Source organism: Fusarium sambucinum, chromosome IV (assembly GCF_050947815.1).
Source record: "Fusarium sambucinum isolate potato_lamoka chromosome IV, whole genome shotgun sequence".
Lineage (NCBI taxonomy): Eukaryota > Fungi > Ascomycota > Sordariomycetes > Hypocreales > Nectriaceae > Fusarium > Fusarium sambucinum.
This window is the reverse complement of record NC_139291.1, coordinates 4,949,902-4,972,524: the sequence shown is the minus strand read 5'-3', so window position 1 is coordinate 4,972,524 and position 22,623 is coordinate 4,949,902. Positions and strand designations below refer to the sequence as shown.

The window sequence follows — 22,623 nt, the reverse complement described above, 5'->3', positions numbered from 1 at the left end:
CTCCGTATAGATTGCTTGAACATTAATCGCTTTCCACCAGCGCCGAAACCGTGACCTAAACTGCCATGATTCAAAATATCGTACCCCTTTTTATGCATCAAATACTGGTTTTCGTACACTATCATGTGTTTGTTCTTCAACCCATACCGACATACTTGAACCAGTTGGGCCGACAATCTTCCCGATGTAACCAGGCTTCACCATCTGTAAGACGACCAGTGACGCAGCCCTTACACTTTGGAGAGTTGGGACAGTTGAAGAAGGGAATATGTTGATATCCAATATCACGAAACCTGGTTTCATTAGTCATGTTTATACCGGGAAATGGCGAGGGACTGACCAGTGAATCTTGCTTTGATCTTCAAACAGACCGAGAGCAATACTATGAACAGGAGCATCACCCCATCGTTCATAAAAGAAGCCACCAGCACGGTCAAGGTGGTTGAAGTAGTCTTCGTAGGTCTTACTCCGCCAGAATTCCATATCTCCAATCTCGAAATTGCTCCAGAAATGGCACGTCGAGTACCCCTGAGCCTTTCTATTCGATTGCGGTCGGCGAATATCATCAGTGACCCAGCCAACAGCACTGTTCTGATGAATGTAGCCTGGGTGCTCGGCGAGAAACTTGACTGTCTCGGGCCATAACGAAGGAAGAGTCTTGGGGTCGTCGTACAGGTTGATTGTGAACCCATATGTCTTGTTGTTGTCGTGCATGTAGCGGAACACATCGTAGTCGACGTCGCAGAAGAAGTGCACATTTGGCTCCACACGCCAGTAGTAGCGGATATCCTTGAGGGCTGGATGCTTGTAGAAGAGACCACTATTCCATCGGCACATTTGGTGGTATGAGAGCTTGCTTGCGTATTGAACGCCGTTTTTCTCCAGAATCTTGGCTGACTCTTCGAATATGTGTTCGTCGATCCAGGAAGGCATTTTCCAATGCTCGTCGGGAATGATTTCTGGCCATGGAATCAGTATATATGTTTTCCTTTCCTGTGGTTAACATCCTACCGTAGTTGATTTTTGCTTTCGTCGCCGCCCTCGTCTTCCGCTTGAATTCTTCCGTAAAAGGCTTGTCGTTGAAAAATGTCCAGGGATAGTTGAACTTGGAGTTCCATGTCCTTTCAAGGTCACGCATCGACGCAACCATGGCATCCACCTCCTCGTTCCTTACAAGGGCCAACAGCGTAGCATCTATACGCTCGGTATTTTTCGCGTCATGAGCATAGTTCGGACTCGTACGGTGCAATGTTCCTTCTGGTTCGTCGGTAGCTACAGGCTCCCCGTGGTTAGCAATGGAACAAACTGACTCTATGCACTTTGCGACTCACGATCTAGCATAGGATCTCGTTCAAAATTGGAGTACCGATCACCGGGACCTGTTAGACCCCATGAAGGAGCAAATATCTGCCACATAAAGAAACACCAGATGATGCATCCACCGGCGATCAACGCCCGGACAGGCCGCGCAACCGTCATGTTTTGAATTCAAGAAAAATACCAGGATCACTGTGAAGCCAAGAAGACGGAAAGTTGGGACTCAATTATCCATGAGATAGGTAGACGAAGATTAACTATATGAGAGGCTAAATGATGCAATTAGCCCTCATACAGCGAATCGTCTCTAAGTTGGAAGAATCGATCGAGTCTTGAGTATGATGAAAGGGGTTTCGAATGATTGAAGTTGATGTCACAGCAGATAGATAAGCCAATCGATAAGAGCTAGCTTTCGCTCCATTGTAGTGGACCTCGAACCTTGCATTGACGCGACGGACGCGCCATCAACCACTGAAACCCCGCCAAATCATCTAATCAAGTCATGATACAACCGCCATTTGGCATGATAATGTGCAAGACATGAGACAAGATCATGGCGTTTGCTGCAAGGTTGGGTTCTCTCACTGGAGAACTCGTTGAAGCGGTGACTGGTTCATCAGCCCAGGTATGATGCATGTAATCCAGCAACTTTAAACCATTCAACTCATGATAACATTCAGACAAACCCTCGATACAAAACCCTGTACAACTTCAGCTTACAAAGACTGAAAGCACATCCATATCTACGAACAAACCAATTCGAGGTCGAGCACCAACTTAACGGTCTAGAAGAGCGATTCCGTGTCAATGGCCGAGAGGCCCTCGCTGATGCCCTCGCCGAACGTCGGGAGCAGCTTCTCGAAAAACCCGACAAATTCCATCCCGAGATACTTTACTTGATACTAGAGCTCTCGGACCAGCCGACCTACTATGCAAAACTAAGTGATCTAGATGCGCTCAGAACAGGACCCAAAGACTCGGAGCTTGAGCTGCGCTGGGAGGATATCGCAAAAGAAGATGGATGGGATGATGATGATGATGAAGCTGCAATATGGAAGACGATCAAATACACCGATAGTTCAGACGATGAGCTGTACCAAGAGGGGTCCAAGAGTGAATCAGACGCTAGCACCGACCCATCAGAAGTACCAGCCCTTGGACGAACAGCCGAAGATCTTATTATCCATCCTGAGGATGCCGAACAGCTCAACGAAATTCGGGAGGCGCAAGAATGGCGGATCGAAAAGCCCACAGATGCATCGGGGCATGCCCGAAAAGTGCCAGTCACAGAGTTCCACATCGTGCGAGAAGCCTTGTTCATGTTACAAGGACTCAATACAACTCTTTTTGGACCCAACGGAGTCGTCGATCCCGCATTTCAAATAGCCCATCTGAAATGGGATACCCATAGAGCCCTCCTTAGCTACTTCTCCGAGGCCGGTCGTCAACTGGCCATCCTACGCAGCTTCGTCGACAAGCCACAGCGTGCTTCACATCTCCAAGTATTCCAGGATACAGTGGCTAAGCGCCTTGCCGAATTCGAAAAGAGAACAACAGCAATAGAGTCACGGCTCGTTGCACCCGAGAACAATGTGGTGGTGAGCTTGCTGTCCGTCAAAGGAGAATTAGCTGCCTCGCTTGAACCGCTGTACTCGCTTTCCAATATTATCGCTCAGGTACAGAATATCCCGAACCAAGGAACCTTTCGGTACCTTGAACTTTTGTTTGACGATGCTAGCATGGCTCAACTATCTGGCAAGCTAGACATTTATGAGTTCCTAGCACGCATTTTCGTTGAATGCTTCAACGTCTACCTTCGGCCCATTCGCTTGTGGATGGAGGAGGGTAAGCTTATCCCCAGCGACAAGATCTTTTTCATTTCAGAAGCACCGAGTCAAGTATCTCCCAGCAAGATTTGGCGTGAACAGTTCAGGCTTCGTCGGACGACTGATGGGAGGCTACATGCTCCTAACTTCCTCCAGCCAGCAGCAGCCAAGATTTTCAATGCTGGCAAGAACATCGTCATTCTCAAACGGCTGGGTCGTTGGGTCTCTTCGGGCTCGGAGTGGGCGGTGCAGGAACCCCCACTCAACTATGAGACTCTTTGTCCCAAGGGATTAGAGCTTGCACCCTTTTCAGAGCTCTTTGGCACTGCGTTTGACGGATGGTTACAGACCAAGTACAATACAACCTCAACTACGTTAAGAAACACTCTCTTTGAAGAATGCGGGCTCTGGTCTGCCCTCGAAGCCATGGAGTGTTTGTACTTCATGTCCGATGGAGCCGCAACAGAAGCCTGGACCAGCAGCCTTTTTGGAAAGCTGGACACGCTAGATACTAACTGGCATAATCGTTATACTCTTACTAGTGTGGCACAAGAAGCATTCACGTCCCTTGTTGATACGACAAGAGTGTCCATATTCGTCAAGCCTACAGGTCTTCGGATACCTGTTCTCGCAGCCCGGGATTCTGTCAAGGTGGCTCTACCAAGCACAAGAGTCAATTATCGGTTGACCTGGCCGATTCGCATGATTGTATCCGAAGATAGCAACGCACAATACGATACCATATTTGTATTACTCTTGCAGCTAAAAAGAGCCTTGCACATCCTACAGAAACGCAAGATTCTCGACAATGACTGGGCTGATAACGAAAACTGGGATGAACGAGCACTCTACTATTCTTTGCGAAACAATCTCCTCTGGTTCTGCACCACGCTTCAGACTTATTTTGCTACACTGGTATTGTCGCCCAATTGTGCTAAGATGAGACAGAACATGCGCGAAGCGCACGATGTAGATGCTATGATATCTGTTCATTCTGCATTTTTGAAACATGTCGTTGACGAGGCATGCCTTGGGAGTAGACTAACTCCCATAAGAGAATGCTTCCTCGACATGCTTGATTTGGCTATCAGACTTGAACAAGCACAAACCGTCAACGTTACAAAAGAGTCAGAACGTATACAACATGTCTCTCGTCTTTCAACTAGGAATCTCTCGCCTACACCCGGAACACCTGGGCTGAAATCGAGATACGTTGTCGATAGTAGCGACGAAGAGGATGAGGCCATGCATGAGTCAAAAACTTTGAAGATGGGGAAACCGTTTATGACTGTACTGAAGGAAATCAAGTCTGACTTTGATAGACATCTGCGGTTTGCATGCGGTGGTTTGCGTAGTGTCGCCAGAGCTACAAGCGACGTGCAATCAGCAAAATGGGACATACTAGCTGAGATGTTGCAGACAGGTTGCCGAGACAAAAACGCAGGGTTTGCTTAAGCATCTCTATTCTGGATATAAACACAATATGATACCCCTTATGAATCAACCGTCCTTTTTACATCCTAATTTGATGTTTGATACCGTATGTGCTGCTTAGTAGAATGGCATGCGATTATTAAAATTCGTTCCTAAGCTTATCGGCAAAGAATTGCATCAGAGGCAGAACCTCATCTCTGTCTATCGGCATGCTCAATTGGCGTCTCTTCCACTGCACCACCTTGACATCGTCAAACTCCTGCTTCACAGCGTCGACAGCGTCTTCGTCCAGCTGGCACACCAGCACGCTTGTGCGGCTCTTGCGACGGTTGGTAACAGTGGACACCATCGATTGTGGCAAAGGGCCACCGAGGGAGATGAGACCTTTGAAGGTCTTATTGCCTGCGGCTGTAGTGTTTTCGCCTTCGGTGACGTCCGTGACACGGGATGTAGTGTCAAGAGCAGCCGCGAGACCAAGGGCAAGCGAGCCACCTTGTCCGAAGCCAAAGAACATGATATCTCTCATCTCCCAGCCACACTTCTCGATGAGAACCTCAGTGATCAACTTCTCCATGACCAACTTGCGCGCCTTCTCGAAACCAGAATCATCAGCGATATCTCCCGTGTTGGGGTCAACTGTGAGATCATCGCCCCAATGGTAGCCAGGGACATCGGTGCCCATCAGCGCAGCAGGGAGGACAGAGGTACCACGGACGGAAATACCGAGGACGCCGGGAAGGTTGAGGTTCTTTGCGAAGCCTGCATAGGGGACATCATGGTCGCCGAGGCCGTGGAAGAGAATGAGGAATGTGGTTGTTGATTCCGGGGGGTCGGGGAAGTGAAGGGTATGAGGGAGGGTGGATGAGAGGGGGGAGAAGTCTTCTTCGGTGGGGACTCGAGGAGACATTTTGTTATGAGTTTTGTGAGAGTGGTGATATGTGGTGGTGTTGGTGTTGAGGTTGTGTTTACGAGGTTGAGAATTGTTGATGATATAAGAGCGGGGCTTAAGTGTTGATTTGGGGAGACGTCACATGGAATTGCTCTGAAACACTCGACAGTGCAGCATGTAAAACAAACAAATGCCTGCTTGGTTCACGCTACCACCAAACACTCTGGGATTGTCTGCACCTAGCAAAGAACCGATTCACGGAGGACGTACAATTCACGGCGCGGGATCGGAAGAAAGTGGGGGCCATCGGAGCCGACTCAATCGACTCAAATCATGTCTTGGAATATCTATATCTAGACCGCTAACATCGAAAATGACAGTATCAAGAAGCACATCGAATGTGGTTCTTTTGTATATACCCAAGCGTATCAAACAAAACCATCAAATCATTTTCGCTGAACCAAATCATCTTTATCTAAACTCCGGGCTTTGACCCGTGACGGGCCGGGCTTCATCTTGGTCCACTCGCCGTCCGGCGTCCAAATACCAGCCTTTGTATAATCCCCGCTTTCACTTCCATCCATGTATGCAAAACGGAAATATTCTGGCAGCTTCAAGCTGCTGTTTCTACTCCAGACAAATTCACGCTTGGCGTCTACATCGCCGAAATATGTGCGGAAACGTTCCACATCGTTGACAAGGATGCTAATGCCGTCGTACAACTGGGCCGGCGGCTCGTTCCAATTGAAAGTGATGTTTGACACAGCGTCGGCCCCAATGCCGAGATGGATTCCCGGAGTTGGAATTGTGGGCAGTCGCGAGCCTTTTTGAGCGTCGCCCTGTAAGGCTGCAGATGTTTGTAGCACTGGATCAAAGCCCCATCGAGCAATACCACTAATGAAAAGACCGACGAGGATTCCTTGGTATAGCAAGGATGGTCGTGTCTGCATGCTCGTGCCGGGGAGAAGCAAGAGAGCAATGATATAATGGTGTATCCGCAGACTGAGCCCTGGAATAGTAAGTGAGATAACAATGGCTCCTACGAAAAGCGCATAGAGCTTGAGGTACTTAATCAGGCGTCCTTCTTGCCTAAAGAACCACACCTGTGAGGTAATAATAGCTGCCAGCAGAATTATAATGATGGCCAGAGCAGCCCTAGCACCTGGCTGTTGGTCCAGATCGTGCTTGTTCAGTCGCTGGATGGGAATGAAACTGAGGGTATAGTTCTCCATACCCCCAACCCAGCAGCCGCCTAGCCACAAGATGGTCTTTTCGATCTGGGCTGTGAGACCACGAAGGGTACGACGGACACCCATCTTGTCGTACATGACCCATGCACAAAACATGGCAGGTAGAAATTTGCCGATCAAGTTGGAGAACAATGCCGCAACTGAGGCATGTGGGGGCGGATCAAGTGCCATGCCAACAGTCCAGAAAATGCCTGTAAATACAGAGAAAAAGAACAAGGCTGGCGAATTGGTGAAGAGAGATAGAACTCCCGTGAAGACGGTCGAGACAGCCAAAAGTTCCCATCGCGAATCGCTAGAGGAGCAAGTTACGTCGGGTGCGAAGCGGAAGGACAGGGGAAAGTATGAGTCGAACCCCACGCTTGAGATTCCATGATGCTTGGAGGCAGTGTATTCTTGATCGCGACCGATCAACTCAACCACACCACAGCCACCGTTCTCGTTGGAAATAACGCCAGCGTGAATAGCAGCCGCACATACGAACGAATCCCCACGATAAACCGGCTCGTCAGATCCGTTGGTTCCAGGACCACCTACGACCATGGGCGCATAGATAACTTCTTGATTCCCAACAGCTCGAGGGTTAAGAACATGGTAGCTCTCGCAGTTAGCTCTGCATCTGAAGGGAAATCCGCTACCGTTGAAAGGACGGCAATCGGTTCCATCCAAACCACATGTGTTGCCTCTACCCCAGTATGAAACGCCGCACCCAATGGTCTGAGGCATGCCCCATCCTTCAATCTCACTCGCGACTGAGTCTCGGCGCTTAACCAGGGCAAAAGTGACAATCCAGATGGACAGATAGAAAAATACAAGCCAAACGCGATGTTTTCGTCTAGGTAGAAAACGCTCGATGAGAAAGATGGGGTATTCTTGTACGATCGGGAAGAATGGCTTTATGCGATACGGCTGGGGACTTGTAGGCCCATGAGACCATTTGGCGATCCAGTTGACGCTTCTTCGAACAGGGTAGGGAACCCATTTCCATCGCTTCCACGAGCTCTCGTCCTGTATGAAGTGTGGGGTTGGAGGGTCGGTATCGTTGACTTCTAAGCGAGAATTGGACTCGAGAGGCGCATCTGGGTGCTCCGTATTATTTCTGTTGTGCTCAGTGTCGCTGTTGCTGTTGCTGCCACTGACGGGCACAACGCTGACGTCTATAGGATCGGAGCCTGCCATTAGAGGTTGAGATTCTTCCTCTTCATGGCTCACCATTATCGGAAGATAAAAGGTGTAAGAGGGGAAAGCGAAGAAGAAGATGTTAGGTAGGTATGTGAGAAAATCAATCAATTGCGTATCGACTTGGCTTTGGTGCCTCGGCGGATTTGCCTTCCCTGGGGGTGCCGGAAGACCCGGTGGAGGAGTGCAGTAAAGTGGAGACGAAGGATGCAAGAACCAACGGACGGAGTGAATGGATTCGTGTTTCGCAAGGATTATTTTGTGTCGCACTTAGAGTTGCTAGATCTTATAATAGGGAAAGGTGATAGGTGATAGAACCAAGACGTATCATGAGTGGGTTATCGTCGGCCATTAGATCTGGTTGCTTATTGCCTTGATACGACACAAGAAGACGCTGGGCTTCCACTGAATGGTTGCAGAATTGATTGGTTGAGCATCAGCCCTGCGGCCCGGAAATGGTTCCCGCCAGAAGTGCCTAGGGACGCTAAGAAGCAGGTACAGTCCTGAACCAATTGCAGGGTATCAGAGACACTTTCATCATGGAACCCAGAGAAACATCACTGCTCTTTGTTACTTACTTATCAAGCAACGAGCACAATAAATTCTTAGAATCTCAAACGAATCAATCATATTGATGGTGTGTACCTATCTATCGAAGAAGGCATCTTTGGTACCTATGTTGGAATGTTTGGCTTACGTTTCGGACTATCATAGAAGACGCCGAGCAACATTAGCTCAATTTGGGACGAGTAATGGAATTCTTGCGACATTTGTATTGGCATCGAGAGGCGATTCGTGTATTGAGGCTAATTATACATGTTTGTAGACTTGGGTTGTAGATAGAAGAGTATTGGCTCCCAGATGGAGAACTTTGGTAGCGAGTGCCATGCCATGAAGAAATACAAGCTGATCACCAGTGATCAGGTCTTGTACTTAGGCAACTCTGAGAGACGAGGTGTTTCCTCTGTATGGGGGACGTCGAAGTCCTTCCCATACTCTGACCTTGGAACCCGATATTTTATCTTATTCGACACCCAAAAAACGGCAAGAAAGAATAACGCTCCGGCTGCATATTTGGCGTACTTTTCTTATTCGGATATTAGCACAGTATATATAGAGAGTTGTTACTACTTACCGCCTTGTTCGTCCAAAAATGGTTCGTTCTTGTTGTGAGGGCCTGGCTGGCGAGGAGAGTTTCCTCCGACACTCCGGATCTGATGCTGCAATGGGGAGACCCGAGAGAGGATCGGCCGTTTTGACGAAAAGCGCGTAAAGGTTACGGTTCCAGATGAATAAAAAGGTGCAACCGGTATTCTAGCGAAAACTCTGGGGGCCTTGGAGATCATTGATGCCATGTTAGAATGGAGTGTCTTGTGGATTTTGTTAATGATGGGAGTGGTGAAGTTGCAGTCGAGTTGAAACAACATGAGAGAGTCATCCTTAAATAAGTTTGCTTCTAAAATGAACAGAGAAAAATAAGGTTACGTGGGAAAAACTTGAGAGTTTTCAAAGCCCCAATCACTTGCATCCTGAAAGGCTGTTGTGATCCGAGTTTGGGCGCACCAGTGGCCTGCACTCCCTATTGTAATGCCACTTGGAAGGACTTGCTGATATACTTCAATACCTATTTACAGCAAGACCCACAAGCTACCTATCTTTTCATTATCACATTTGTATCTGGACAAGTTTCTTTTGATTTGAGGTGGTGGGAACATTAGACTTGATTATTGACCACATAAAGTCTAAGGAAACAGCGTCCAAAAGAGATTCTCGCACATCGAAAGTTACCAGAGCTTAAAAGAACTTCCTTTACTTAAATTATAAAACCACAGGTTCTCTCTCACAATCACATCATATCCTCTCAACTCGGCTCATTACTTCTATCTGCACGCTTTCAACCACTAGCTCACCATGAACTCCTTATCACCTGGACTCTCTCGAGTCGCGCACTCTGTTACACAGTCCATTGCCATATCACAGAGCTCTCGGATTCTGTACCAAACCCGAACCTCTTGTACTTCCCATTCTATACTTCGGGGATTTGGGCGCGCTCCAACGCAACATCCATTACCTCCACCGATCTACCCACATCAGATCCGAACGAAGCATACCACTGAATGGACTCGCCAGTCTATGCCATACAATCTAGATCGCGAGATACAGAGGAACATTTCCGGGTATATGAGCCTCGAAAGAGAATGTCACCAAATAATAAATTACCGTGAGTAGCAGTGTTTTATATGTTAGCTCATGCTGTACTAACACTTTCGCAGCTGGTGAGGCAAACATTCGTGTGCTATGCTATGGGCTGGTTTTCTTTTCAGTCATCGGCATTATAGGACGATTCTTAGGCCTTCTGTCGGATGACTCGGATTCGGAAACTTCAAAAAAGGAAGACATTCCTTTGCCTGGTTTTCTCGGGAAAAGTGTACTGGAAGCGACCGATGCCGTAGCGAAAAACTTGGCAAAAGAGAAAGAAATCAGAGGGGCTCGTCGATATAGAGTCGCCAGAAGTAAAACGTCCAAGCCAAGTCCAAAGACGTCTGTAACGAAGGTCACTTCTTTATCTAGGGACAGTCGATCTTGGGTATTTGAGTTCGAGACGTTGATGTTTTTTTTTACCCTGGAGTGTTATGATCACTCTGGTTGGTAATGGTGCCGACATTGAGAGAGGTGTTTTTGTTTTTAGGACACCATCTAGAAGCATATGAAGTATTGACACAAGGAATTATAATTTTTTTCAGATATACAAAAGCTTTGATCGCTCACATTCTGACCATTATTTGAGTAGTGATGGTCAATGATGGTGGATGGATTGTTCATTGGATAGAGCCTGCAAACAAGCAAGCAAAACTAGATGTGGCTTCATATGAGAAGAGCATTAAGGAAGCAGGCCTCAATAACAGCTATGGAACACCTAAGAAAAATTACCAGTAAGAAATTTGACCTAGTGATCCTGTCTAGTATTGAAGCATCAACGACTTACATCGGCTTATCCTCGGAAAAGACAACACAGTATGGAAGGTGCGCACCCACACGTGCTTCCCACATCCACTAATCCTTGTTGCAAATACTCAAAGGGCTGGTTCATAAACAGCTTCACCGGTTGTATAAGGAGAACTGACGCCTTCTCTTCTAAAGATTTCGTTTCCTACACCAGAAGGCTTTGTATCTCATTATAAGATTGAAGCTATAACTTCTGGCAATTTGCTAGTCGTCATCTTTCCTTACTTCTACGTCGTCTTCTAAACTTTGCCATGTCAAGATGACCCAACCTACATCACAAGAATCGACACTCACGATGTTTGAGCTACTAAAACCCGCTACTGGCGAAACTGGAGTTGCTCGCTTGGGACGTCTGGCTTTTGCTAGTGGGCGTAGAACGATGCAGACGCCAAACTATATCGCTGTTGCATCACGAGGAGTCGTTCCTCATCTCACACCGGACAATGTCACAAAGCACACGACCTTTGATGCATCATACCTAGCGATAGAGGATTGTATGGCATGTAAACTTTGGTATAGTGGAACGTTCTGACTGGATATAGTTCTCGAAAAATCACAACCCCCTGTGCTGCAACTGCCATCCGGGACACCGAGAAATCTTCAAAGCTTCACGGCGTTCCCATCAGATCGAGCCTTGGTCCTCGGACCAAGACGGTTCCCTGCTGTTGTGACACCCGTTGGAAACACTGATCACCACGTCAGCATCTTTACCTCTACCGGATTCCGGAAACTCACAATCCCCGAATTTGCCAAGACTATTGAACTCACTCAACCAGATATCGCCATCCCTCCAGCTGATTTGTTCCATTCAAGCAACACCCCTTCATCTAAACGGCAGATTCGTATGGTTGAGAGAACAGAAGAATGGGTAGACAAGTTCTTCCACATTCTAGACCCTAAGGGACGCCTCAAAGAGATGGGAGTCTCTGTCTTTGCTCCTGTGCTTCCTGTTGAGTACCCTATACAATGGGACTACCTGCGATATCTCGCAGAGGACGTTCGAGACTCCCTCTCCGGTCTCGCTGTGTATGATGTCAACCTTTTGCCTGAACTGGTCAACTACCCCTCCCTCGGAGATCTACCACGACTGTCCTTTGGCCCTGCTAGAAGTCCCCAAGATCTGTTGCGCCAGGTTGCTCTAGGTATCGACGTATGCACGGTACCTTTCACCAACACCGCATCCGATGCAGGTATCGCCTTATCATTCACATTCGCCCCCCCTGAGTCACCCGATTTGCAACCGCTGGGTATCGACATGTGGTCCGAGGAGCACACGACATCCCTGCAGCCTCTAGTGGATGGCTGTCAATGCTACACTTGCACTAAGCACCACCGAGCATTCATCAAGCACTTGCTGAATGCCAAGGAGATGCTGGGTTGGAGCCTTCTCCAAATTCACAACCACGCCGTTCTCAGTGCGTTCTTCGCTGGTATTAGGGCAGCCCTTGGCGAGAGCACCGAGAAGTTTGAGGAAATTCATAAGAATTTCTTGACTGTGTATGAGCCAGAGATCCCCATCGGAACTGGAGAGAGGCCCCGGGCCAGGGGTTACCATTTCAAGAGCATCGCCGGCCAGACTAAGATTAACGAACCTAGCTGGCAATCATTTGATTCGGTCGATGCCAGTCCCCACCCCGAGGCTATTGCAGAACCTCTTGCAGCTGTCGAGGGTACGTTGCCCATCGATGGGGTTGCACCGAGCCCTGAAAAGTGACAGAACTAATGTACCCGGCCTTTCATGTCATGCCAGGTACGGTTCCTGTTAAGAAACCATTCCGACGATCTGGATAGGACCAACTTCGACTGCATGTTGATCAAATGCAGCTTTGGACTGGAACTGGAAAGCCAAATTGAGATCAGTTTCTGGTGTGTATGTCTAGATTTCATTAAATCACTGTGATGTGTGACTGTGTCACTGGGGTTCATCGTTTACGGTATTGCATCTATCACGCGATTCTCGAATTTGTCTTTAACGTTCGGCAGCATATATGAGCAGGGTCATCTGATGCATCATTTTCAATGCTGTGCTTAGGGACATATAGTCGGCACCAAATAAAAGCCAATTCTTTCAGCTTTTCTCTCTCCGAGTGATTCATTCCAAAGATGTTGAAGCTGACTACGATGGTTGAAACTGGGGAAATCCACCGGCCAAGGACTATTGGCAAACTGTTTGCCGACCGGACAATACTGAGCAGAAGGTCTTTCCTGGCAAAAAAAGAAGAAAAAAGGATTTAGACATATCCGCTATGGCAGACAATAAAAGTTATTTGTGGTTGAGATGGCGTATGCCTTCGACGTCAAACAGTCTTTGATAATGGGACTCAAAATCAACTAAAGAAAACGGCCGACAAGCCCCGATTGAGTTGAGCGAAAAAGAAAAGAAAACAAGCTTGACTATAAAGTTGGTCCCAAAAAAAGAAGCTATGATCTAAGCTCTTCTATCTGGAGATCTGTGGAGTTAAGGGAGCAGGGGTTACACAACCAATAGGAAGATTCAATCTGCCCACGAGCGGTATTTGAGCTACTCGTAAAGCCACAGCCGAAGGTCCTTGCCAAGCGGGCAAGCGAGAAGCTGTTGGTGGTCTCGGCTGACTGGGATATTATGAGCCGGTTGGTGTTCATACTCGGTCAACCACTTTGGAAGAGATGCATGCTAGGCATGTAAGCCAAGGATCGGCCATGAACCAGGGATGCTGATGTTGACAATGAATATCATGGATATCATGGCACCTGGGCTGGATGATGAGGTATGATTGACCTGTTTCCACTAGCACCTACGCCATGGGGACAACATCCCCGCTGCCGGCCCATGACAGGCAGAACAAGGTTAGCAAGCATCGGAACTAGTTGCAGGGTCCTTTTGCAGGGAACGGCCCTGGCACGCTTACACACGTGCTATCATCCACCATCATGAGGCGCCCATCGCTTCAGTGATGCAACGGTGTGGATGCACTTTTTTCATCCCAACATGATGGGACAGGCAGCATGTTGCTGTCGATCTAAACCAGCCTTGGACGTTGTCCTTATCGTCCCCAGAACTCAATTGGCTCGATGCAATGCACCGTTAGGCCAAGATCAGTTCATCATCAGTCTCCTCAGCTTGGCCTACTGAGGAAGGCGGATTGTTCATCCATGACATGGTATTGCTTCTCGAAAGAGAGCTTGTCTTCCGAACGGCAACAATTCACGTGGGATTGTCGCACCGAGGTGAGTTATGGTTATAAATAATGCTACCCTCGCCGAAAGTTTAAGTTGTTGAGCTCCCCTCAAGCTGCACCAGCTCGCCTCCTTTACGCCAACTACCAGCTTCCACCTCCCAAATTCTTGGAAACTGAGCAGAGCTTCGTCGCAATGGTCAAGCTCAATGCCATTGCCGCCTTTGCGGCCTCAATTGCCGCTGCCTCGGCGCAGACTTACCAGCGCCTGGGCACATGTCCTACGCTTGGCTGCGTTCTCCCCCCAGACCAGAGTGACTTCCTCCCCGGTCAGCTCTTTGATTTCCGCGTCGAGATTCACGCTCCCGTCAATGGCTCCGAGGCCGCTCACAATGGCAAGCCCGACCAGAAGTTCAAGGTGACCATTGCCAAGGAGGGCGAGAAGCCCAAGGACTTTGCAAAGGCGTTTGGCCTCAAGGAGCCCAAGGTCGAGACGTGGAAGTTTGACTGGTACGAGGACCTCTTTGCCGAGGACCAGGACAAGCCAAGCATTGTCAATGTTGCTTCAAAGATCTACCGCAAGATCTCCCTTTACGAGCCCGGCAAGTACACCGTTACTCTGCAATACTACAACGGCGAGAAGACCACTGCCGAGTGGACTGTTCGTGATCTCCAGCCTAAGCGAAAGGCCAAGAACGTCATCTTCTTCATTGGTGACGGCATGACCACCAACATGGTAAGTTTGCTTGCAAAGAGTAAGACTTGTGGAAGCTGATTGGCGTAATAGATCACCGCTGCTCGTCTCTTGGGACACAAGAGCATCAACGGAAAGTACCAGACTTTGATGAAGCTGGACGAGTTCCCCGTGCTTGGTCACCAAATGACCCACTCGATTGACAGCTACATCACCGACTCTGCCAACTCTGCTTCCGCTCTGTACAGTGGCCACAAGAGCACTGTTAATGCTATGGGGTAAGAAAACTTCTGAAAATGACGAACTCGAGCTAACAAGTGCAGTGTCTATGCCGACTCTTCTCCCGACCCCTTTGACGACCCCAAGGTTGAGACCATTGTCGAGATCTTCAAGCGTATTTGGGTAAGTTTTGATCCCAATCGAGTTTCAATTCATATTCTAACTTTACCAGGGCGGTGCCTGGGGTGCTGTTTCTACCGCTTACCTTGCCGATGCTACCCCCATTGCTCTCACTGGTCACACCCGTCTTCGAGGCCAGTATGGTCCTCTGATCGACCAGGCTCTCAACGGAAACAGCAACTACAGCTGGACCAAGCACGAGGGTCCTGATGTTTTCTTCGGTGGTGGTGCCGAGAACTTCATTGCTGGAAAGGGCTCCTACAAGGGCAAGGACTACTACAAGGAGTTCCAGAAGAAGGGTTACACTGTTTCCCATAACAAGACATCTCTCCTCAAGGCCGACAAGAGCAAGCGTGCTCTCGGTGTCTTCTGCCAGAGCAACCTTCCTGTCTGGCTCGACCGCAATGTCTTCACTGACAACCTTGAGGGTCTCGAGAATGACCCTACTGGCAAGGAGGCTGATGCTACTGACCTGCCCGGTCTTAAGGACATGACCCTCAAGGCCATTGATGTCCTTAGTACTCGTGGTAAGGATAAGGGTTTCTTCCTCATGTCCGAGGCTGCCTCTATCGACAAGCAGATGCACGCTCTCGACTACGATCGTGCCCTTGGTGACCTTCTCGAGCTCGACGACACTGTTCGCGCTACTATTGAGAAGCTCAAGAAGCTTGACATCCTCGATGAGACCCTTGTTATTGTCTCTGCTGATCATGGCCACGGTTTCGAGTAAGTTTCTTACCTGTCAAAGCCCATGATCTTCAAATGCTAACAACTGCAGTGTTTGGGGCTCTGCCGACACCGAGTACCTCTCTGAGCAGGAGGACGACCGTGCCAAGCGTCGTGCCATCGGTACCTACGAGAAGTCTGGCCAGTCTCAGTACACCAAGAAGGCCAAGGGAATTAACTACGGCACCGGCGCCAACTTCCCTACCAACTGGGAGCCTCGTTATGCTATCGCTGGTGGAGTTGGTGCTGCTCCCGACCGCCGCGAGAACTACAAGGTTCACAAGAGCCCCCGTGAGGCCGCCGTCGAGCTTAAGAACGGCGACTATTACGTCAACCCTGAGGACGCTCCCGATGGCTTTGTTATCAACGGCACCATCAGCACTGACAACAGCCAGGGTGTCCATTCGCTGACTGACGTTCCTGTCTACGCTCTTGGTCCTTGCCAAGATACCTTCGGCGGCACATACAGCAACATTGACATCTTTTACAAGATTGCCAACTGCCTTGGTCTTGCTCAAGGCCAGAAGCATGGCTACTAAAAGTCTGATAACCAGTGGATCGTGCATTTATGACGAGATGAACGAGCGATGTACATATAGTAAAAGATAAAGAAGAAAGTTCTGTGTGGCTTAATAAAAAGAAATAATTACGCAACAATAAATCAGCGTGGCTGTATACGCCTCTGTCTTCCATCTTGGCCATAAACGATTGCAATGACTCGGTATTCCACTTGGGACACAATGCTCTAACTCGCGGGCATTCGTCATCCTGTCGTTATTTACGATTTAGATACGTCTGGCTCATTACAACAAGCAGGCCAGATAGTAACGGAGATTTATGATAGTAGAGTTCATTGTGATAATAGTTAGGATGGATGTACCATTCCTATCTATCAGGTTCATGCGCAGTTACAAGCGCATATATGTATTCTTGTGTGTAGTTTTAATCCGAGAATGTCACGGATAGATGATCCTCCAGTCATTCCAGTTGTGATCCCTTGGCGTTCCCCAATGTGTAGCAAAATTCAAAATAATTCCGAACGCCCTTAAGTCGTCAATCGTAAGTTCGTGACCTTTCGTTCCGTTGAACGTGTGCCTCATACATCGAATGCTTTCTGGTAAGATCCTGGGTGAGTTTTTTAATAAAAGATCTGCCTGCCAATGTCGCGAGTGGACATCTAATCCGTCGTCTGAAGGCCGAGCAGATCCATCATACCCATGACGCTGCTCATGTCACAAGTCTCTGAATCCTCGTGACGCTCGGGACGAAGACACTCCCCATTAACCCAGACCGTATTGGTGTCGTATTCGTTCGCGTAGGCTCGAAGCTTCTTGATCTCAGGGCAGTGGAACCCACCAGCAACGATGAGCTGAATGTCACGAAGTTGTTGGCCCATGGCTCCAAGGAGTTCGATGTGACGATTAAACTTCCCTGGTCCTCCAGTTGTCATGACGCCCGTGAAGCCGATTTTGATGAGTTGAGGGATGATATTACTCCAGTCTCCGCCCTCGGCGAAGTGGTCGAAGGCACGATTAAAGACACACCCGAAAGGTTTAGCTATGTTGATGAGATAGCCACATTGATATCGGTCAAGAACGATCTTCTTCTTCAGACCCTCGGTTGTCCCTTCATGATATCGCTTCAGGCATCCAAAGACGAAAGAATCGCCGCGAAGAGGATTCATGACACCTGCCTCCTTGAGATGAAGGATCGAATCGCACATCTCGATGAACTCGTCATTTGAATAGATATAGTCTTGCGATTCGCCGACAAGAAAATGGTCAGGAGCTCCGCGGGGTCGAATGGCACAACTGATTGGGATATGAATATTGTCTCTCAGGTACTCGAGCTCTTCGATCTCAGGGGTGAGACCGCCCACGTAAGAGGAGTCTTTGCGGCAGAGGAGGAGACGCTTTGCACCAAAGTTGGCGGCCTTGATGGCATTGTAAGGGCCGTAAACTGTTACCTCTAGGGGCATGGGTTGGGGGGACTCGGCAAGTTGAGTGGACATCTTTAATGGTCTCAGGCTGGTCATTATGAACGTGAGGGTACTACTAGTTAAAAGAGTTCGTAGTGCTTATGCTTTGCCGCAGTGGAGTTTGCAGAAGATAGATGATTTGGGTAAAAGAATGCGGATGCAGGATTTGAGAGTAGGTACTATATATTCTTCTTATGGTCCGATGATAAGGTCATTGTGATTGATTCTATGAAACACTTATTCACTGCGCGTTACAAGCACTGGCGGTGACTTCCATTGTTGAAGGCATCAATACGGAAGCTGTATTGTTGTTAAATAATAAATTTGTCAAATATCCTAATTGGGTGTTAAAGCCCTTTGGTAGAAGCTAGAATCACTATCCATTTGCTGTTGTCTTTTCTTGGTGTTGAGACCAAAACCAGTTTGTTTGGCTTTGGCCATGGTATCACTTTATTCAGTAACTCTTGAATGGAGACGGTCGAGTATCTCTTTGTCACCGCTGATGCGGATTCGTCATGGCCAGTAGAATGCTTTGCTACTTATTGCCAGGCCAACTAGGTACCTATGTTATTGCGTGAAGATGTTCTTGGAGCTTCTGAAGTTATCCTTCTTGGCCCATGCTTCATTCGGACAATTTCGTATTGTTAGGTAGTTACGGCATGCATGGGTATGGATCTAGGAGGGAAAGTGCATGTACCATGTAGATATATGCATAGCAAGCTGGTGGCAATATATATTTTTATAAGTAATGCTATTCATGGTGGACGTTGAGTACCTTGGGACTACAGAGTGTTATTTTCCATTCCTTCTGATGAGATGTCTTCTTCCCCCTCCAAACCCAATAAATTAATTCAATTAAACACGTCCCTCTCTGTCAAGGATACCCCGCCTAAGAAAATCTCCACTACATTGAATCAACCACCCCCCTGTAAAGAATCACAAAGCTTCCATTTATAGTGGGGGTGGGTTAACACCTGGACCACTAAAGCCACGCGTTTCCGCAATGTTCTTAGGGGACCTGCAGAGGCAAAAAATGAACGTGAAAAAAAAGCAGGGGTCCATCGGCGCGGGGCTTGAAGGCGAACCAATGACATCAGTAGAACCCCACCAAAAAGAAAAAAAATGTTGATTTTCACCGCTGGGGAGGGAGCTTTTACTGCAAACCTAGAGACTGAGAGGCAAGTGCATGGAGCTTTTTGATGGGACGAGATGAGATTTTTTTTTCTCTCTCTTAAAACTGGATTAGGTGCGGGTAGTCCTCTTTAGTTAATCAAGTAAACAAATAAAAAAGCTTTCCTCCTCACCTTCACCGTTCTCCCACCCTTCTCTCTTCCCTCATACAATTTTTCCCTTCTTTTTGTGTACTTTTTCAACTACAAGATACCCCTCTCTCAAGTATTCTCTTGAGATTATATGCGTCCTGAAGCTTTCAGTTCTTCATTCAAAATGTCTGCCGGCGATATGCAAGACGAGCAGCTCAAGGAGGCTCTCATCACCTACGAGAAGCTCCAGGGCATCGAGGATGACTTTGAGGATGTCGAGCTCGAGATCCGTAGGTTACTTTGTTATCACATGGTCCAAAATGGTAGTTGCTAACAAAAAGCAGTCCGTCAGCAGGACAAGCTTACCAAGGACCTCTACGTCCGACGTGCTGAGGTCGTCTCCAAGATCCCCCAGTTCTGGCCCCTCGTCTTCGAGCAGTCCCCTCCCGAGGTTGACGAGTACATCCAGCCCAGCGACTCTGAGCTCCTCCTCAACGCCCTGACCGGCCTCTCCGTTGAGCGCTTCGAGCTCCCTAACGGCGACCCTCGCTCCATTTCCATCAAATGGGAGTTCAAGGAGAACGAATGGTTTGAGGACAAGGTTCTCGAGAAGAAGTTCTACTGGCGTTTCCACAAGGACGGCTGGGCTGGTCTCGTCTCTGAGCCCGTCGACATCAAGTGGAAGCAGGGCAAGGACCTGACCAACGGCATGCTCAGCCTCGCCAAGAAGGTCTACGACGAGGAGAAGGCCGGCCAGAAGCCCGGTGAGACCGAGAACTCCAAGAAGCTTCTTAAGCTCATGGAGGAGACCGGCATGGGAGGTGTCAGCTTCTTCTCCTGGTTCGGTTTCCGTGGCCGCAAAGTCACCCCCGAGGAGTCCGAGGAGGGCCGCAAGATCGACGAGCAGAAGAAGGCCGACCGCAAGGCTGGCAAGATCGAGGACGACGACGATGACATGGACGAGGACGATGAGGATGATGATGAGTACGAGTACGAGATCTTCCCTACTGCCGACGACCTCGCTGTCTTCATCGCTGAGGACCTTTGGCCCGGTGCTATCAAGTACTTCAGTATGTATATCCGTTCTCCAACATTAGACATGTCAGTTCTAACCATCAACAGCCAACGCTCAGGATGCCGATGACATCCCCAGCGACCTCGAGTTCGAGGAGATGGACGAGGATGACTCTGACGACGAGCCCCCTGCTCTGACCAAGGGTAAGTTTGAACCAATTCCTTTTATTGAAGTTTCCGCATACTAATTGATTTACAGCTTAAATTACCTATGCGTTACGGAAGACATGAAGACTACGACAAAACAAGGATACCGGTATAGAAAATTGGGACGGGTCTACCTGATCAGTATAGACAAGATCATTGGTAGTTAAAAAAGTTTAAATGGAAAATTTACCTCATATTGTTGATCTGATAAAAACAAAACGTGCTTGTGAGACACCAAAAATGTCAGCATTAAAAGCGTTATTCTTACTAGTCGGAAAAGTGGGACACAACAGCCTTCAATGATGTCAGTGCACTTGCAAATCCGGGGTAGTAACGAGTAACGACTGAGAGCTTCCTCTTTGTGGCTGTTGCCTTTTTAGTGAACGAGTAAGTTACCTTAGTAGTTCTCAGTCATGCATATAACCACGTCCATTCTCAGAATGATTCCACATCATTACAAACTCGGACTTCCTCAGCGGCCCAAAGCGGCACAACTCTAAAGTGCGAGATCCAAGAGAGTCGAAGTTGCTACTGCAACAGATCCTAGATTTGTCAGCCCATACTTTGTGATATCGTTGCCACTAAAGAACACATAATATCGTTCCTTTTTTTGTTGTCATACAAAAGAAACGGACGTTACTTCATGTCACCTAATTTCTCTTCCTATATAATTCGAGCCATCTCCTCATGTGGGCGCGGACAGCTCGAAAACTCTTTGTGAGACCTACTTCAAGAATTACAAGTCTGGCTAACAGATATTCAACAATGGCTACTTCTTTCCAAATCAAGGTAGAGCCTCGGAACTCAGGGCTGTTGGGGTTGAGAGTTGGCCAAAGTGAGGCCTCAAAAGTGACCGACTTGCTTCAAAAGGATCTTGAGGTACTTCAATTTAATACAGCTACAGTTCTCAGAGGCTAACGCTGTACAGAACCACCATGTATTCTTCAACGAGTCAGGTTTCCACGATCATGTGAATCTCATTGCCAATTCTTTCCATATACCTCACTAACAGCGTTCAGCTTGTGCATCAAATCCTCACCTTATATGGCACCGGCGCAACAACAGACATTATAGCCAAAGCCTATGACGCCAACACGACATATCAACTCAAAGCTATGAAACCAAAGTCTGATGTTATCGACAAACTAGAGCACGACTCAAATTGGTCCGAGTATCTTGGCAAAGGGCGCAACTATGCTACATTCTTTCGCTTCTTCCAGGATGAAATCGAGAGAATTGGTTGGCAAGATACTTTGAAGGAATATCTTTTTAAAGACGACGCGCGAGGTCGTGATATGCAGAGTCGTCTCTTCGCCGGTGTCCTCCATCCGCTGATCCAACTTCTTTATGGATTAGAGTGGGAGCAACCCATGATCATCGCTGCGGCTCTTGCGCAAACTGCTGTTCATCGAGATGATTATCATGAGTTTCTGACTTTGGCGGCTAAGAAAGCCGAAAGTGATAATGCTCCACCAAAGATGAAGACTATCCCCGGACTTTATGAGGATGCTTTAAAGAACGAGACGCTTGTGAAGAGTTCGCACTGGGAGGATTCGAATCGCGTATTCGATGGTGTTCTCGCCAGGGGAAAACAGGAGATGATTGACCTGGCGGCGAGGGTGCGAGTTGATGAGAATGAGTTGGATGAAAGGACAGCAGAGATGGTACATAACGCTGCCTTTGTTGTTGCAGGCGCTGCTTTCCATCCCCCTTACCATCCCAGATTTGACTTTATTCTCATGTAAGTACGCTTCCTGCTCTCAAAGATGCGTCCTAACCCCTGCAGGCATCATACAACATCCACACCATTCTTCCTTACTCTCAACAAACAATCGTGGATTCCAGCGTCTACTAAAGCGCGTTTGCTCGAGAACAAGATCCGTATGGATCTCCTACAATACATCGCTCGCGGCTCACCTGCTCTCCGAGGCGACATGATTCGGGATTATAAACCCAAGGACGGAGATAAGCTGGTGGACAAGCCAGAGGATTTGTTCCCAAGGTTCCACAAGATCGTAGATGATGGACATACTGTCAAGTTGGCGAGGGCGCTTATGCTGGCGCAGCGGGTGACAAAGCTTTATCAAGATAGAGATTGGGTGCGGATCAAGGATGATGAGTGGCTCATGGCAGTTTATGTTCTGATGGATGCCAACGAAGAAGCCGATAGTCAGGAAGGGACAATGTGGGTTAGGTCTGCAGGATTCGAGGAGGCGTGGGAAGAGATTCCCAAGGCAAAGATGTAAAATACCCAAGAGGAAGGAAATTGTATAATAGGTATGCATGGGTA

The 22,623-nt window shown here is 48.1% G+C and overlaps 9 protein-coding genes across 9 annotated transcripts; 5 read left to right on the top strand and 4 right to left on the bottom strand.

Moving 5' to 3' along the window:
* Positions 1-136: 136 nt before the first annotated feature.
* FSST1_001685 (glycolipid 2-alpha-mannosyltransferase-domain-containing protein) lies at positions 137-1,479 on the bottom strand (the record flags this gene model as incomplete). The annotated part of the gene is made up of 4 exons (XM_083227602.1): positions 137-293; positions 341-959; positions 1,012-1,272; positions 1,332-1,479. 4 exons carry the CDS (start codon positions 1,477-1,479, stop codon positions 137-139), a joined length of 1,185 nt encoding a protein of 394 aa, XP_083091867.1.
* A 391-nt stretch (positions 1,480-1,870) lies between these two features.
* On the top strand, positions 1,871-4,598 carry FSST1_001684 (Spc98 family-domain-containing protein; the record flags this gene model as incomplete). Its single annotated transcript, XM_083227600.1, has 2 exons — positions 1,871-1,942; positions 1,998-4,598. 2 exons carry the CDS (start codon positions 1,871-1,873, stop codon positions 4,596-4,598), a joined length of 2,673 nt encoding a protein of 890 aa, XP_083091866.1.
* A 118-nt stretch (positions 4,599-4,716) lies between these two features.
* On the bottom strand, positions 4,717-5,484 carry FSST1_001683 (uncharacterized protein; the record flags this gene model as incomplete). Its single annotated transcript, XM_083227599.1, has 1 exon — positions 4,717-5,484. One exon carries the CDS (start codon positions 5,482-5,484, stop codon positions 4,717-4,719), a length of 768 nt encoding a protein of 255 aa, XP_083091865.1.
* A 428-nt stretch (positions 5,485-5,912) lies between these two features.
* FSST1_001682 (uncharacterized protein) lies at positions 5,913-7,928 on the bottom strand (the record flags this gene model as incomplete). Its single annotated transcript, XM_083227598.1, has 1 exon — positions 5,913-7,928. One exon carries the CDS (start codon positions 7,926-7,928, stop codon positions 5,913-5,915), a length of 2,016 nt encoding a protein of 671 aa, XP_083091864.1.
* A 3,229-nt stretch (positions 7,929-11,157) lies between these two features.
* FSST1_001681 (tRNA-guanine(15) transglycosylase-like protein) lies at positions 11,158-12,612 on the top strand (the record flags this gene model as incomplete). The annotated part of the gene is made up of 2 exons (XM_083227597.1): positions 11,158-11,392; positions 11,441-12,612. The coding sequence occupies 2 exons, from the start codon at positions 11,158-11,160 to the stop codon at positions 12,610-12,612; spliced, it is 1,407 nt and encodes a 468-aa protein (XP_083091863.1).
* A 1,637-nt stretch (positions 12,613-14,249) lies between these two features.
* On the top strand, positions 14,250-16,411 carry FSST1_001680 (alkaline-phosphatase-like protein; the record flags this gene model as incomplete). The annotated part of the gene is made up of 5 exons (XM_083227596.1): positions 14,250-14,789; positions 14,841-15,025; positions 15,071-15,149; positions 15,199-15,872; positions 15,925-16,411. The coding sequence occupies 5 exons, from the start codon at positions 14,250-14,252 to the stop codon at positions 16,409-16,411; spliced, it is 1,965 nt and encodes a 654-aa protein (XP_083091862.1).
* A 638-nt stretch (positions 16,412-17,049) lies between these two features.
* FSST1_001679 (copper homeostasis CutC domain-containing protein) lies at positions 17,050-17,907 on the bottom strand (the record flags this gene model as incomplete). Its single annotated transcript, XM_083227595.1, has 1 exon — positions 17,050-17,907. The coding sequence occupies one exon, from the start codon at positions 17,905-17,907 to the stop codon at positions 17,050-17,052; it is 858 nt and encodes a 285-aa protein (XP_083091861.1).
* A 1,356-nt stretch (positions 17,908-19,263) lies between these two features.
* FSST1_001678 (nucleosome assembly protein) lies at positions 19,264-20,390 on the top strand (the record flags this gene model as incomplete). Its single annotated transcript, XM_083227594.1, has 4 exons — positions 19,264-19,402; positions 19,457-20,182; positions 20,235-20,330; positions 20,386-20,390. The coding sequence occupies 4 exons, from the start codon at positions 19,264-19,266 to the stop codon at positions 20,388-20,390; spliced, it is 966 nt and encodes a 321-aa protein (XP_083091860.1).
* Positions 20,391-21,020: 630 nt separating this feature from the next.
* Positions 21,021-22,579, top strand: FSST1_001677 (questin oxidase family protein; the record flags this gene model as incomplete). The annotated part of the gene is made up of 4 exons (XM_083227593.1): positions 21,021-21,212; positions 21,262-21,303; positions 21,353-22,074; positions 22,120-22,579. 4 exons carry the CDS (start codon positions 21,021-21,023, stop codon positions 22,577-22,579), a joined length of 1,416 nt encoding a protein of 471 aa, XP_083091859.1.
* Between the last annotated feature and the right edge of the window lie 44 nt (positions 22,580-22,623).